Here is a 16465-nt window from a genome sequence, read left to right as displayed (position 1 = left end):
TGCAGTGGGCTGAGATCACACCACTGCACTACAGCCTGGGCGAAGGGCGAAACTCTGTCTCCAAAAAAAAAAAAAAAAAGTGTAAACTCTTACCACCACTTTGGAAAATTATTTGGCAGTGTATACTAAAACTCAACATATGCATACTCTATTACCCAGAAATTCTACTCCTAGGATATACCCAACCAAAATGCACATATATGGTTATCAAAAAAAAAAAAAACCCAGGATATTCACAATAGCACTATTTGAAATAGTTCCAGGTGCCCATCAGAATGATGAGTGTATGAATACATAATTACTTGTACATACATACATACACACACACACACACATAGAAACACACATGTATAAATTTTTTAAAAACCTTGTTTTAGTAACATAATGAAATACAATATAGATTATGGAGTAGTGAGAACCTATATACAACAATATGGATGAATCTTGCTCACATAATGTGGAACATAAGAAGCCAGTCATAAAAATAAAAATATATATAACTGAATGATTCCATTTATATAAGGTCCAAAAATAGATTAAACTAGTCTAGTAGTTACAAGTCAACTAGGGTAACTTTTGAAGAGGCAGGCAGTAACTAGAAAGGAGGAGGACAAGAAGGCCCTTTATTGCTATGTTCTATTTCTTATTGCTAATATTATGTTTCTTGATCTGAGTATTGGTTACAAAAGTGAAAAGTGTAAAACTTGGCACAGTTGTGGCTTTGATATGTGTACATTCTCATATATTTATTATGCTTCATTAAAAGTATATATATATATAATAGACATCCAATAAAAAGAAAACTACAGGTAATGTAAGAAGAGATGAAAACTCTAAGAAAGAATCAAGAGGAAATGTTAGAAATAAAAAACACTGTAACAAAAATGAAGAATGCCTCCGATGGGCTCAGAAATAGACTGGATATGGCCAAGGAAAGAACTGGAGACACTGAAGAAATGTCAATAGAAACTTTCAAAACTGAACCAGAAAGAGAAAAGAAGAATAAAACAACAGAATATCTAAGAACTCTGAGATAGTTAAAAAACATATAATCCAAGAACTATAAGACAGTTTAAAAAGGTATAACATAGGCATAATGGGAATATCAGAAGGAGAAGAAAGAGAAAAAGCAACAGAAGAAATATTTGAAGCAATAGTAACTGAAAATTACCCCAAATCAATTAGAGATACCAAACTACAGATCTGGGAGGCTCAGAAAACACCAAGCAGGATACACACCATAAATTCTACACCTAGGCATATCACGTTCAAAGCATACAAAATCAAAGACAAAAAAAATCTTTAAAGAAATCAGAGGAAAAGAAATCTGATAGAGGAACAAGGATAAGAATTATATCAGATTTCTCTTCAGAAATCATGCAGGCAAGAAGAGAGTGGAGTGAAATATTTAATCGTTAAAAGAAAAAAAAAACAACCCTCAATTGTGATGTTTAATTTTATATGTCAGCTTGACTGGGCTAAGAGATGCTCAGATAACTGGTATAACATTTCTGGTGTGTCTGTGAGGGTGTTTCCAGAAGACATTAGCATTTTAATGAGTAGACTTAGTAAAGAAGATCCTCCCTCACCAACATGGATGGGTATTATCCAATCCATTGAGGGCCTGAATAGAACAGAAAGGTGGAGATGGGTGAATTCATTCTCTGTATGCTAGAGCAGGACATCCATTTTCTCTTGTCCTCAGACACTGAAGCTCCTGGTTCTCAGACCTTCAGACTCCATGACTTACACTAGCCTCATCCTCCACCCCTGTTCTCAGGTCTTTGGACATGGAATAAATTACACCACTGACTTTCCTTGTTCTCCAGCTTGCAAATGGTGGATGGTGGAACTTCTTGGCCTCATAATTTAATGAGCCAATTCCTATAATCAGTCAATCTATCTATCTGCCTATCCCTCCCTCCATCCTATTAGATCTGTTTCTCTGCAAAACCTTGACTAATACATCAGTCTAGATTTCTGTACTCAGTGAAATTATCCTTTAAGTGAAGAAAAAATAAACACTTTCTCAGACAAATAAGAACTGAAAGAATTTGCTGCCAGTAGATCTGTCTTGCAAGAAATGTCAAAAGTTCTTCAGAGAGAAGAAAAATGATACAGATCAGAAACGTGGATCTACACTGAGAAAGGAAGAGCATTAGGGAAGGAATAAACGAAGGTAAAAATAAACCTTTTCTAATTCTTACTTGATCCAACAGTTTGTTCAAAATAATAACAATAACATTGTAGTCAATGATTCTAGCTTATGGATAAATGAAATCAATGACAGCAATGCTACAAAGGATAGGGAGGAGGAATTGGGAATATGCTGTTATAAGGTACTTACACTGCCTGTGTAGTGGTACAGTGTTATTGAAAGCAGTCTTGGATTAGTTATAAATGCATACTACGAATGCAAGGAGTAAAAAAAGAAGTATAACTAATATGGTAAAAGACAAGAAAAAATGGAACCATACAAAATAATTAAAACAAGAGAAGACAGAAAAGCACAATCCATAAAAAAATATGTTGGACTTAATTAAAACTTCTCTGCAAAAGACATCATGAAGAGAATGAAAAGGCAAACCACTGGCTGGGAGAAAATCTTTGCAAAATACTTATCAGATAAAGGACTGCTACCCAAAATATACAAATAACTTTTAAAACTGAACAAGAACACCCATAACCCAATTAAAAAGTAGGCAAAAGATTGGAATAAACACTTCACCAAAGATATAGAGACAGCAAATAGCATATGAAAAGATGTTCAACATCACATGTCATTAGGAAATTGCAAATTAATACAATGAGGTATCACTACATATTCATAAGAATGGCTAAAATCCAAAACACTGACAGCATCAAATGTTGGCAAGGATGCGGAGAAATAGGAGCTCTTGTTCCTTGCTGGTAGGAATGTGAAATGATACAACCACTTTGGAATACATTTTGGCAGTTTCTTATACAACTAAACGTATTTTACCCTTATGATCCAGCAATCACATTCTTTGGTATTTACTCAAATGAGTTAAAAACTTGCATCCACATAAAAACCAGCACACAAATTATTTACAGCACCTTTGTTCATAATTGCCATAACTTGAAAGCAACTAAGATATCCTTCAATAGATGAGTGAATAAAGTGGTACACCTATGAAATGGAACATAATTCAGAGATAAAAAGAAATGAGCAATAATACCACAAAAAAAACCATGGAGGAAACTTAAATGCACATTGCTAAGCAAAATAAGTCATTCTCAAGAGGAAACATACTGTATGATTTCAACTATATAACATTCTGCAAAAGACAAAACTATGGAGACAATAAAAAGATCAGTGGTTGCCAGGGGTTCAGGGTGTTGAGGGAGGGAGGGATGAATAGGAGGAACACAGGACGTTTTTAGGGCAGCAAAAGTATTATTCTGCATAATACTGTAATGGTGGATATATTCCTTATACATGTGTCAAAACCCATATATTTAGAATATGAAGAGTGATCCTTAATGTAAACTACAGACTTTAGTCATTAATATTGTATCAGTATTAGCTCATCAATTATAACAAATATACCACATGAATGCAAGATGTTAAAAGCAGAGGAAATGGTTGGGGGAGGTGTAAGGGGATCTATGGCAACTCTGTACTTTCTGTTCAAGTTTTTCTGCAAACCTAAAATTGCTCCTTCAAAAAACAAAGGTGGGGAGAGAGACAGTTTTCTTATATAATTAACTAGCTAACAAGTTTCTTTCAGATACTGTGAATAGTAAGGAAGAAAAACACAAACAGAAAGAATTTAGGTTAAATTACACATGCACTTTCAAGTATCATGGTTTTGAGAAAGTTTAACATGACGCTATAGGAAATTTTCATACTAAAAAGTTCATAAAAATATGGCACTGTAGTATATGATTATAGGTTAACTTTGTGAGCAGTAAAGATTTGTCTACAGTTGCACAATTTGAGAGAGATAAGAACACAGTTCTGTGATGAATTAAAACATGGGCCATTACTCCTTTTATTCCTCTTCTAGTCTTTGTTTCTTTAAAATGCTTTTATTTTATTTTTACCACTTATTCATTCACTTAGGCAAAAGAAAATAATATTAAACCTAACTTTGATGTGACAAGTATTACCACCATTGTTCTTCTACTTTACACAGCTCTAAAGTGACAGAGGTGAAAATGTTTCACTGTGGCAAGCCAGCCATATGGAAATGAGTAGCTTCATCAAATTAGGCTACATTTTCATGGCTAAGTAAATAATTTAAACTGAACAAAGTCAAATGTTGAGTGATAAAGTTAAAAGAAAGACTCTACTTTTGTTAAAACATAGAAAACAATCACGGATAATACAATGTATGCGAACACACACACAGGAAGCACATTTGTATTTTCCAGAAAGTCCAACTAACAGTTCTACGGACTGGAGAACATGTCAAGAACAATCATAACATATTCCGTATGGACAGAAACATATTCTGTACGGACAGAACTTATCTTACTCTCATGTTTGAAAGGGTATGGCCTATATGGGGGCTATAAACAGCTTTGCTGAATGAATGAATGAATGAATTCTATTTTTCCTCTAAGAGGAAAGAAGAACCTATAAATTAAAAGATATTTTAGGCCGGGCGCGGTGGCTCACGCCTGTAATCCCAGCACTTTGGGAGGCCGAGGCAGGTGGATCATGAGGTCAGGAGATCAAGACCATCCTGGCTAACAGGGTGAAACCCCGTCTCTACTGAAAATACAAAAAATTAGCCGGGCGTGGTGGTGGGCACCTGTAGTCCCACCTACTTGGGAGGCTGAGGCAGGAGAATGGCGTGAACCCGGGAGGCGGAGTTTGCAGTGAGCCGAGATCGCGCCACTGTACTCCAGCCTCGGAGACAGAGTGAGACTCCGTCTCAAAAAAAAAAAAAAAGATACTTTAACCCAATTTAGCAATGTTCCAAATTTGACACACATTAATTTTTTGCCTTCTAAAGTTTTGAGCTCAAGGCACACTTGCATGGGAAATGAAGTGAGGCAGGAGGAAAACAGATTTTACTCAGTTCAAGTAATTGCTGCTTGATTTTTAGAATTGGCCTAAATTTCATGTAAGAAAATATTAGCTAAACAGATGTGCTTCCTCCCTATGTTTAGGACAACTTAGAAAATGGACCTTTTACCTTATGAAATCTTCTTCCTCCTCTCTTTTTGGCCTCAGCTGTTTGGGTTGAGCCATATTCATCCAGTTTGGTAGAGATTTCAAGAGTCTGCTGATATCATCATCTTTTGCCCAGGATGCACTGATGACAAGTTTTTCTTCTGACTGGACAATACCCCTAAACACAGCCAATAGAAAAAAGACACTGTAGCATGATGCCTGGTATTCAGTTAGCATTTTCATCTACCTTTGCTGCAGGAAAAAAGAAATCACACTCATCTCTCTTTTGAACATAATCCATTATTTAAGTTGGAGTCTGTGATACCCATTAATAGGCCACATTACTGGGAAACATTTCTAGATTTCATTCTTAGTTTCTTAGTTGTTGAGTAATCGTGACAGTTGAAAAAAACTAATTAGCTCCTCTTATCATATTTGATCCCTTAGGATAAATAAAAGCGTATGGTATGTTTTGGGGGGGACCTTTTAAGAAAATGTTGAATAAAAAGTGGGATAACCATGTAAAAGAATGCTATTAAGTGACAACATAACTAGTACCTGAAAGGTAACGGAAGTGTTACAAAAGGTTGTACTGACTTCTTGGTTTAAACTATCAATTAGTTCTAGTTGAGGGTATTGCTTGAATTATGGACACCACTTTCTTCACAGCCAATCTACCATCATTAAGAAACCCTCAGCCCCAGTTGTCAGGCAGAAAAAGCCTTTGATTACTGCCATCTCCAGTGAGCTCTGACTAGTGACCTAGAGCTGACTGGCTTCAAATCTTTTAATAGGGCCCATGGGTTAGCTATTAACACTGCTCTTACCAGAATGTTACCTGTAAATTCATCTTAAATGTTTAATTTCGACTTAATTAAAAAGCTTTTCTTTCGGTTCAACATGTGTCACTATAACTAATTTCAACGATCTAAATATCCTCGTCAGCAATACTAGGTGACAGAAATGACATTTATTTATGAAAGGAGTGCCAATTAGCTGGCTTCTCCTCTGGGGCTGACCAAGACTCCAGGAGATTGCCCCCATCATAGGCAGGAATCTCTTTTGGTACAGGGTTCACTCTGGGGGGCATTATGCACTTCCAAATAAACAATACATATGGCACGTATGTATGATACCTCCTTGACCCAACAGAAAATTAATGTTTGTAGACAAAAGAAGGTGGAGCCTAAGCCAGATGCAGTGGTTCACATCTATGACTGCAGCACTTTGGCAGGCTGAGGCAGGAGGATTGGTTGAGGCCAGGAGTTCAAGACTGGCCTGGGCAACACAGATTGACCCTCTCTACAAAACAAAAACAAAAAGTTGAAGCCTACAAACCTTGATTCATGACAGACTGATTTAAGGTAACAGAGTTTCATGTTGTAGGGCAGGGGTCCCCAACCCCTGGGCCACGGACTGGTCCTGGTCCATGGCCTGTTAGGAACTGGGCGGCACAGCAGGAGGTGAGCAGCGGGCCAGTGAGCATTACTACCTGAGCTCCACCTCCTGCCAGATCAGCGGTGGCATTAGAGTCTCATAGGGACGCAAACTCTATTGTGAACCACGCATGCGAGGGATCTAGATCACATGCTTCTTAGGAGAAAGTAACTAATGTCTTATGATCTGAGGTGGAACAGTTACATCCCAAAACCATCCCATCCCCTTTTTCTCACCCCAAATGTCAGCCCAGTCCCTGGTGCCAAAAAGGTTGGGGACCGCTGTTGTGCGGAGCAATATTACCCTGGTTCTTTTAAAATAAACCAGAATAAATAAGAAAGCTATTCATTTGCTCTCTTATTCTTCTAAAGTTTTGAGCTCAAGGCACACTTGCATGGGAAATGAGGTGAGGCAGGAGGAAAACAGATTCTAGAATTCTTCTAATTCACTATAAGCAAATGCTTTCTCATAGTAACCATGGTCAGAGACACAAAAATTGGATTACAGAAACTTCTTCCCTCCAATCTCTCATATTACTTTCTTACTGCTATTTTCTATTCCCTCTTTTGTTATTTCCTTGCATCTTTTCTGCAATATTTATGGACTAATCCAACAATCTAACTTTTACAATCTTATACTTGCATTGCTACATGCAATCTTATAGCACGGTACCACCTCAGATAAGAGATTCTGTTGCAGGTGTACCCCTCAATGTTCTCTAACATTCTTTATACCTGTCTCTGATCAGACTCATCTCCCCATTTATCTTAGTAGCTATTTCTTTAAAAATCATTTGCTCTTTCTGTATCTCCTCATTGCTTATCCCCCATATCCTTCTTATCTAACAGAGAAGGAAGGGATCTAATTACATACTTTCAAATATTTGACCTCCTACCCTCAACAGAAATATGTTCAAATCTGTTTCATCCTCATTCATTTCCAGTAATTCCTCTAGTTAGGCTCTTGGGGATCTTTTCTCCCCGACCTATCTCCCCTTTTTCCTGTATTTTTACTCTTTCCACTATATATTCCCTAATCCTCTGTTATTTTAAAAATGAATGAATGAATCTCTTCCCTGCATTCCTCTCTAACAAAGCTGCTCCCTCTCCTTCAAAGGCAATCATCAAAGGAGCAGCCTGCACTAAGTGACTTCACTGTCTCACCTCTCATTCATGAAATCTCTCTCCAAGGTCTACTTTATGATTTAACCCATCTACTGCTTTTCGAAAAATTTTCAGTTATTATATTTTTCATTTCTAGATTTTCTATTTGCCTCTTTTACAAATCTACTGGCTTTTGCCTCCCAAACTGTCCTGTTCTTGTATCATGGAATCTGTTCTTTAATCTCCTTGAATGTTTTAGAAATCAACAACTTTTAAGTTCCTTTTATGAAGTGGCTTTATATTCTTTGGTAGTTCTTGTAGATGTCAAGTGTCCTGTTTGTTGCATTTGCCTTCTTTTCTCATGATGGTGCATTTCCTCATGTGGTCTGCTGCTTTGTTCTGGAAGCTCTACTTCAATGGGACTTATCCTCTGTAGGAATCTTGCATTTGCCCAGAATTTTCAAGATATCACTGTTACGTAGTCTGCATTTGCCTCTTCTGGGTTCTATGAGTTTCCCTGGTTCCAAATAGGTTTTTAAATTGTTTTCCTTTTTTTTTATTTTTTATTTTTGGCTTAAGGCTTTTTCTCCCTATGCAGGTAGTACAAATTGAGGTTCTTACTTGCACGTATCACATGAGGTGTGGGATTCTGATTTCTTTTAGGGGCTACTTTTCTACTCCAGGCTGGGTAGCTCCTTCTTAAGTCCCAAGTTTTCTTGGTTCCATTCATGAATGAACTAAGAGATATGAATGAAACAGTTCTTTGCATAACTTCTGCACAGATAAAGCTCCCTCCCTGCCTGGAAGATGTCAAGATGCTAGCCTCTATTTGACCTCTGTATGTGGTCCTGAAACCTCTGTAGCCCACTCAACTTCCACATTTGTCTGTTTCTGGCTTTTAATTCCTCTTTCATTCATGGCATCTGGAGGATTCTCTTTCATCCTTTTGAGTTTGGTTACATATTTAAAATACTTTTAAAGTTATAATTTTTTTATCCAGAATTTCTACAAGTTAGAAACAAGAAAAGGGCTTTTTAAATCTATTCGCGAGGAAGGAGCCAAGATGGCCAAATAGGAACAGCTCCGGTCTACAGCTCCCAGCGTGAGGGACGCAGAAGACGGGTGATTTCTGCATTTCCATCTGAGGTACCCTGTTCATCTCACTAGGGAGTGCCAGACAGTGGGCGCAGGTCAGTGGGTGAGCGCACCGTGCGCCAGCCGAAGCAGGGGCGAGGCATTGCCTCACTCGGGAAGCTCAAGGGGTCAGGGAGTTCCCCTTCCAGGGGTGACAGACGGCACCTGGAAAATCGGGCCACTCCCACCCGAATACCGTGCTTTTCCGACGGGCTTAGGAAACGGTGCCCCAGGAGAGTATAGCCCGCACCTGGCTCAGAGGGTCCTACGCCCACGGAGTCTCGCTGATTGCTAGCACAGCAGTCTGAGATCAAACAGCAAGTCGGCAGCGAGGCTGGGGGAGGGGCGCCCGCCATTGCCCAGGCTCGCTTAGGTAAACAAAGCAGCCCTGAAGCTCGAACTGAGTGGAGCCCACCACAGCTCAAGGAGGCCTGCCTGCCTCTGTAGGCTATACCTCTTGGGGCAGGGCACAGACAAACAAAAAGACAACAGTAACCTCTGCAGACTTAAATGTCCCTGTCTGACAGCTTTGAGGAGAGCAGTGGTTCTCCCAGCACGCAGCTGGAGATCTGAGAATGGGCTGACTGCCTCCTCAAGTGGGTCCCTGACCCCTGACCCCCGAGCAGCCTAACTGGGAGGCACCCCCCAGCAGGGGCAGACTGACACCTCACACGGCCGGCCAGGTACTCCAACAGACCTGCAGCTGAGGGTCCTGTCTGTTAGAAGGAAAACTAACAGAAAGGACATCCACACCAAAAACCCATCTGTACATCACCATCATCAAAGACCAGAAGTAGATAAAACCACAAAGATGGGGAAAAAACAGAGCAGAAAAACTGGAAACTCTAAAAAGCAGAGTACCTCTCCTCCTCCAAAGGAACGCAGTTCCTCACCAGCAACGGAACAAAGCTGGACGGAAAATGACTTTGACGAGCTGAGAGAAGGCGGCTTCAGACGATCAAATTACTCTGAGCTACGGGAGGATATTCAAACCAAAGGCAAAGAAGTTGAAAACTTTGAAAAAAATTTAGAAGAATGTATAACTAGAATAACCAATACAGAGAAGTGCTTAAAGGAGCTGATGGAGCTGAAAACCAAGGCTCGAGAACTACGTGAAGAATGCAGAAGCCTCAGGAGCCGATGCGATCAAATGGAAGAAAGGGTGTCAGCCCTGGAAGATGAAATGAATGAAATGAAGCGAGAAGGGAAGTTTAGAGAAAAAAGAATAAAAAGAAATGAGCAAAGCCTCCAAGAAATGTGGGACTATGTGAAAAGACCAAATCTACGTCTGATTGGTGTACCTGAAAGTGACGGGGAGAATGGAAACAAGTTGGAAAACACTCTGCAGGATATTATCCAGGAGAACTTCCCCAATCTAGCAAGGCAGGCCAACATTCAGATTCAGGAAATACAGAGAACGCCACAAAGATACTCCTCGAGAAGAGCAACTCCAAGACACATAATTGTCAGATTCACCAAAGTTGAAATGAAGGAAAAAATGTTAAGGGCAGCCAGAGAGAAAGGTCGGGTTACCATCAAAGGGAAGCCCATCAGACTAACAGCGGATCTCTCGGCAGAAACCCTACAAGCCAGAAGAGAGTGGGGGCCAATATTCAACACTCTTAAAGAAAAGAATTTTCAACCCAGAATTTCATATCCAGCCAAACTAAGCTTCATAAGTGAAGGAGAAATAAAATACTTTACAGACAAGCAAATGCTGAGAGATTTTGTCACCACCAGGCCTGCCCTAAAAGAGCTCCTGAAGGAAGCACTAAACATGGAAAGGCACAACCGGTACCAGCCACTGCAAAATCATGCCAAAATGTAAAGACCGTCGAGACTAGGAAGAGACTGCATCAACTAACAAGCAAAATAACCAGCTAACATCATAATGACAGGACCAAATTCACACATAACAATATTAACTTTAAATGTAAATGGACTAAATGCTCCAATTAAAAGACACAGACTGGCAAATTGGATAAAGAGTCAAGACCCATCAGTGTGCTGTATTCAGGAAACCCATCTCACGTGCAGAGACACACATAGGCTCAAAATAAAAGGATGGAGGAAGATCTACCAAGCAAATGGAAAACAAAAAAAGGCAGGGGTTGCAATCCTAGTCTCTGATAAAACAGACTTTAAACCAACAAAGATCAAAAGAGACAAAGAAGGCCATTACATAATGGTAAAGGGATTAATTCAACAAGAAGAGTTAACTATCCTAAATATATATGCACCCAATACAGGAGCACCCAGATTCATAAAGCAAGTCCTGAGTGACTTACAAAGAGATTTAGACTCCCACACATTAATAATGGGAGACTTTAACACCCCACTGTCAACATTAGACAGATCAACGAGACAGAAAGTCAGCAAGGATACCCAGGAATTGAACTCAGCTCTGCACCAAGCGGACCTAATAGACATCTACAGAACTCTCCACCCCAAATCAACAGAATATACATTTTTTTCAGCACCACACCACACCTATTCCAAAATTGACCACATACTTGGAAGTAAAGCTCTCCTCAATAAATGTAAAAGAACAGAAATTATAACAAACTATCTCTCAAATCACAGTGCAATCAAGCTAGAACTCAGGATTAAGAATCTCACTCAAAACTGCTCAACTACATGGAAACTGAACAACCTGCTCCTGAATGACTACTGGGTACATAACGAAATGAAGGCAGAAATAAAGATATTCTTTGAAACCAACGAGAACAAAGACACAACATACCAGAATCTCTGGGATGCATTCAAAGCAGTGTGTAGAGGGAAATTTATAGCACTAAATGCCCACAAGAGAAAGCAGGAAAGATCCAAAATTGACACCCTAACATCACAATTAAAAGAACTAGAAAAGCAAGAGCAAACACATTCAAAAGCTAGCAGAAGGCAAGAAATAACTAAAATCAGAGCAGAACTGAAGGAAATAGAGACACAAAAAACCCTTCAAAAAATTAATGAATCCAGGAGCTAGTTTTTTGAAAGGATCAACAAAATTGACAGACCGCTAGCAAGATTAATAAAGAAAAAAAGAGAGAAGAATCAAATAGATGCAATAAAAAATGATAAAGGGGATATCACCACCGATCCCACAGAAATACAAACTACCATCAGAGAATATTACAAACACCTCTACGCAAATAAACTAGAAAATCTAGAAGAAATGGATAAATTCCTCGACACATACACCCTCCCAAGACTAAACCAGGAAGAAGTTGAATCTCTGAATAGACCAATAACAGGAGCTGAAATTGTGGCAATAATCAATAGCTTACCAACCAAAAAAAGTCCAGGACCAGATGGGTTCACAGCCGAATTCTACCAGAGGTACAAGGAGGAGCTGGTACCATTCCTTCTGAAACTATTCCAATCAACAGAAAAAGAGGGAATCCTCCCTAACTCATTTTATGAGGCCAGCATCATCCTGATACCAAAGCCTGGCAGAGACACAACAAAAAAAGAAAATTTTAGACCAATATCCTTGATGAACATTGATGCAAAAATCCTCAATAAAATACTGGCAAACAGAATCCAGCAGCACATCAAAAAGCTTATCCACCATGATCAAGTGGGCTTCATCCCTGGGATGCAAGGCTGGTTCAATATACGCAAATCAATAAATGTAATCCAGCATATAAACAGAACCAAAGACAAATACCACATGATTATCTCAATAGATGCAGAAAAGGCCTTTGACAAAATTCAACAACGCTTCATGCTAAAAGCTCTCAATAAATTAGGTATTGATGGGTCGTATCTCAAAATAATAAGAGCTATTTATGACAAACCCACAGCCAATATCATACTGAATGGGCAAAAACTGGAAGCATTCCCTTTGAAAACTGGCACAAGACAGGGATGCCCTCTCTCACCACTTCTATTCAACATAGTGTTGGAAGTTCTGGCCAGGGCAATTAGGCAGGAGAAGGAAATCAAGGGTATTCAATTAGGAAAAGAGGAAGTCAAATTGTCCCTGTTTGCAGATGACATGATTGTATATCTAGAAAACCCCACTGTCTCAGCCCAAAATCTCCTTAAGCTGATAAGCAACTTCAGCAAAGTCTCAGGATACAAAATCAATGTACAAAAATCACAAGCTTTCTTATACATCAATAACAGACAAACAGAGAGCCAAATCATGAGTGAACTCCGATTCACAATTGCTTCAAAGAGAATAAAATACCTAGGAATCCAACTTACAAGGGATGTGAAGGACCTCTTCAAGGAGAACTACAAACCACTGCTCAAGGAAATAAAAGAGGATACAAACAAATGGAAGAACATTCCATGCTTATGGGTAAGGAAGAATCAATATCGTGAAAATGGCCATCCTTCCCAAGGTAATTTACAGATTCAATGCCATCCCCATCAAGCTACCAATGACTTTCTTCACAGAATTGGAAAAAACTACTTTAAAGTTCATATGGAACCAAAAAAGAGCCCGCATCGCCAAGTCAATCCTAAGCCAAAAGAACAAAGCTGGAGGCATCACACTACCTGACTTCAAACTATACTACAAGGCTACAGTAACCAAAACAGCATGGTACTGGTACCAAAACAGAGATATAGATCAATGGAACAGAACAGAGCTGTCAGAAATAATGCCACATATCTACAACTATCTGATCTTTGACAAACCTGACAAAAACAAGAAATGGGGAAAGGATTCCCTATTTAATAAATGGTGCTGGGAAAACTGGCTAGCCATATGTAGAAAGCTGAAACTGGATCCCTTCCTTACACCTTATACAAAAATCAATTCAAGATGGATTAAAGACTTAAATGTTAGACCTAAAACCATAAAAACCCTAGAAGAAAACCTAGGCATTACCATTCAGGACATAGGCATGGGCAAGGACTTCATGTCTAAAACACCAAAAGCAATGGCAACAAAAGCCAAGATTGACAAATGGGATCTAATTAAACTCAAGAGCTTCTGCACAGCAAAGGAAACTACCATCAGAGTGAACAGGCAACCTACAAAATGGGAGACAATTTTCGCAACCTACTCATCTGACAAAGGGCTAATATCCAGAATCTACAATGAACTCCAACAAATTTACAAGAAAAAAACAACCCCATCAAAAAGTGGGTGAAGGACATGAACAGACACTTCTCAAAAGAAGACATTTATGCAGCCAAAAAACACATGAAGAAATGCTCACCATCACTGGCCATCAGAGAAATGCAAATCAAAACCACAGTGAGATACCATCTCACACCAGTTAGAATGGCAATCATTAAAAAGTCAGGAAACAACAGGTGCTGGAGAGGATGTGGAGAAATAGGAACACTTTTACACTGTTGGTGGGACTGTAAACTAGTTCAACCCTTGTGGAAGTCAGTGTGGCGATTCCTCAGGGATCTAGAACTAGAAATTCCATTTGACCCAGCCATCCCATTACTGGGTATATACCCAAAGGACTATAAATCATGCTGCTATAAAGACACATGCACACGTATGTTTACTGCAGCACTATTCACAATAGCAAAGACTTGGAACCAACCCAAATGTCTAACAATGATAGACTGGATTAAGAAAATGTGGCACATATACACCATAGAATACTACGCAGCCATAAAAAATGATGAATTCATGTCCTTTGTAGGGACATGGATGAAATTGGAAATCATCATTCTCAGTAAACTATCGCAAGAACTAAAAACCAAACACCGCATATTCTCACTCATAGGTGGGAATTGAACAATGAGAACACATGGACACAGGAAGGGGAACATCACACTTCGGGGACTGTTGTGGGGTGGGGGGAGGGGGGAGGGATAGCATTGGGAGATATACCTAATGCTAGATGACCAGTTAGTGGGTGCAGCGCACCAGCATGGCACATGTATACATATGTAACTTACCTGCACATTGCCCACATGTACCATAAAACCTAAAGTATAATAATAATAATAATAATAAAATTAAAAAAAAAGATTTCTTATAAAGCCAAAAAAAAAGAATAACACTCTATTGTATGGATATGCCAGATTTTGTTTGTCCACTCATCACGTGATGAACATTTCAGTTGTTTCCACCTTTTGGCTATTAGGAATAATGCTGTAATAAACTTTTTGTGTACAAAAAAAAATAAATAAATAAAAAAAAAAAAATAAATAAATAAATCTATTCGCACCAAATTTTTGACAGGAAATCAAAATCCAGTCTTAAATCAACTGCAGTCAGGATTCTAGATCCTTTATCCCACTGAAATTGCTCCACCAACCCAAGAGCACTTTTCATTTTATTCTTTGCACTCTTTGACTATTCTAAAGCATTCAACACTTTTGATTACTCTCTTCTTGAAATACTACTCTTTTGCTTTCCACATCACGTTCTTTACCTACCATCCTAACCTTTCTTAGCCAAACTGATGGCTCTTTTTTCCATCCATACTTTAAATGCTGTGTTCCACAGAATTCTGCATTGCTGACTTGTGCAGTCTCATCTTCTTGCCCAACTTGAACCATCTATATTCTGATGACTCTGAAATTATTATCTCTAGGGCAGCCCTCTCTTCTAAGTTTCCAGTCTGCATATCCAAAGGCTTACTGTAGAACTCTACTTGAAAGTTCCATCTGCATTTCAAGTTAAAATGAGTCAAGAGGAACTCAATTTACTAACTACTCTCTCTCTCTCTCTCTCTCTCTATCACTGAGCATCTAATGTTCCCTATTCAAGCCATCCTGTTATTCAACTCAGGAACGCAGAGTCATGTCATCCTAATTACCCAGTCACCACATCCTGCCAATTCCACTTCCTTAATATCTTAATAAATCTGTCATTTCCTGTCCAGGTTCACTGCTATTAACCTATATTTAAATCCTCATCTTTTTTCATCTGGACTTGGCAATAACCTTGTAACTGGGCTTCTCGCCTGCAGCTACAAGACCATCAGTTCAACTCACCACATCAGTCAGAAGAGTCATTTTTCTAAACTACAAATCCAATCATGTTATAACCCTTCCTACAAGTCTTCAGTGACTTCTAATTCCAGGTAAGACCAAGTGTAGACTTAGCAAGGCATGAACATCTACCTTTTCAGCTTTATCTCCTGCTATTCCTTTTCTCCTTTGTGTCTGTTCACTATTCCTAGCCAATCTCTTGCCCATGCTGGTTGAACACACTACCCATGATGAGTATTCCAAAGTTTTCCAAATGGGATCTATTATTTCCTGCTTCTGTGTGTCATTTCAGCCTAGAAAGCCTTTTTCTCATCCTCCTTGTTTGCCTCTACTTGTCAAGCATTGCCCCAGCTCCTCCCTTGGTACATCTGAGTCCTCTTTTTTTGTGCCTCATCACCCCTATACCAGAGGTTTCCAACCTTGACTAAACATTAGAATCACCTGGGGAAGCTATTTTAAAAACCAGATGCCCAAGCCATACCCAAGACCAAGTAAATCATAATCTCTGGGCTGTGGGACCCAAGCAACAGAAATTTTTGGAGTTTCCCATGTGATTTAAATGTGCACTCAAGGGCCACAACCTTTGCGTTTGCCAACCTCTATTTTAACCGGTCCTACTGCACTTTTTTGTAAGCTGGAATCCCATACTGGATGATGAGTTCTGTGAGGGCAGAGTTGACTACTTCTTAGTTTTTGTGTCTCTAGTGCCTAGCACAATACCTGG

At 39.1% G+C, this 16465-nt stretch overlaps 1 protein-coding gene across 4 annotated transcripts in view; it reads right to left on the bottom strand.

Annotated features, from left to right (window-relative positions):
* EXOC4 (exocyst complex component 4) overlaps window positions 1-16465 on the bottom strand; it is an 815858-nt gene that overhangs the window by 143649 nt on the left and 655744 nt on the right. For all 4 annotated transcript variants that reach the window (XM_054494593.2, XM_063667851.1, XM_054494594.2 and 1 more), the window contains one exon: window positions 5169-5324. In XM_054494593.2, the coding sequence (XP_054350568.1) occupies window positions 5169-5324 (156 nt within the window). The remainder of the gene's footprint in view (window positions 1-5168; window positions 5325-16465) is intronic.

The sequence above is a fragment of the Pongo pygmaeus genome, chromosome 6 (assembly GCF_028885625.2).
Source record: "Pongo pygmaeus isolate AG05252 chromosome 6, NHGRI_mPonPyg2-v2.0_pri, whole genome shotgun sequence".
NCBI classification, from domain to species: Eukaryota; Metazoa; Chordata; class Mammalia; order Primates; family Hominidae; genus Pongo; species Pongo pygmaeus.
The sequence above is the reverse complement of the archived record's forward strand: the minus strand, read 5'-3'. Positions and strand labels throughout refer to the sequence as shown.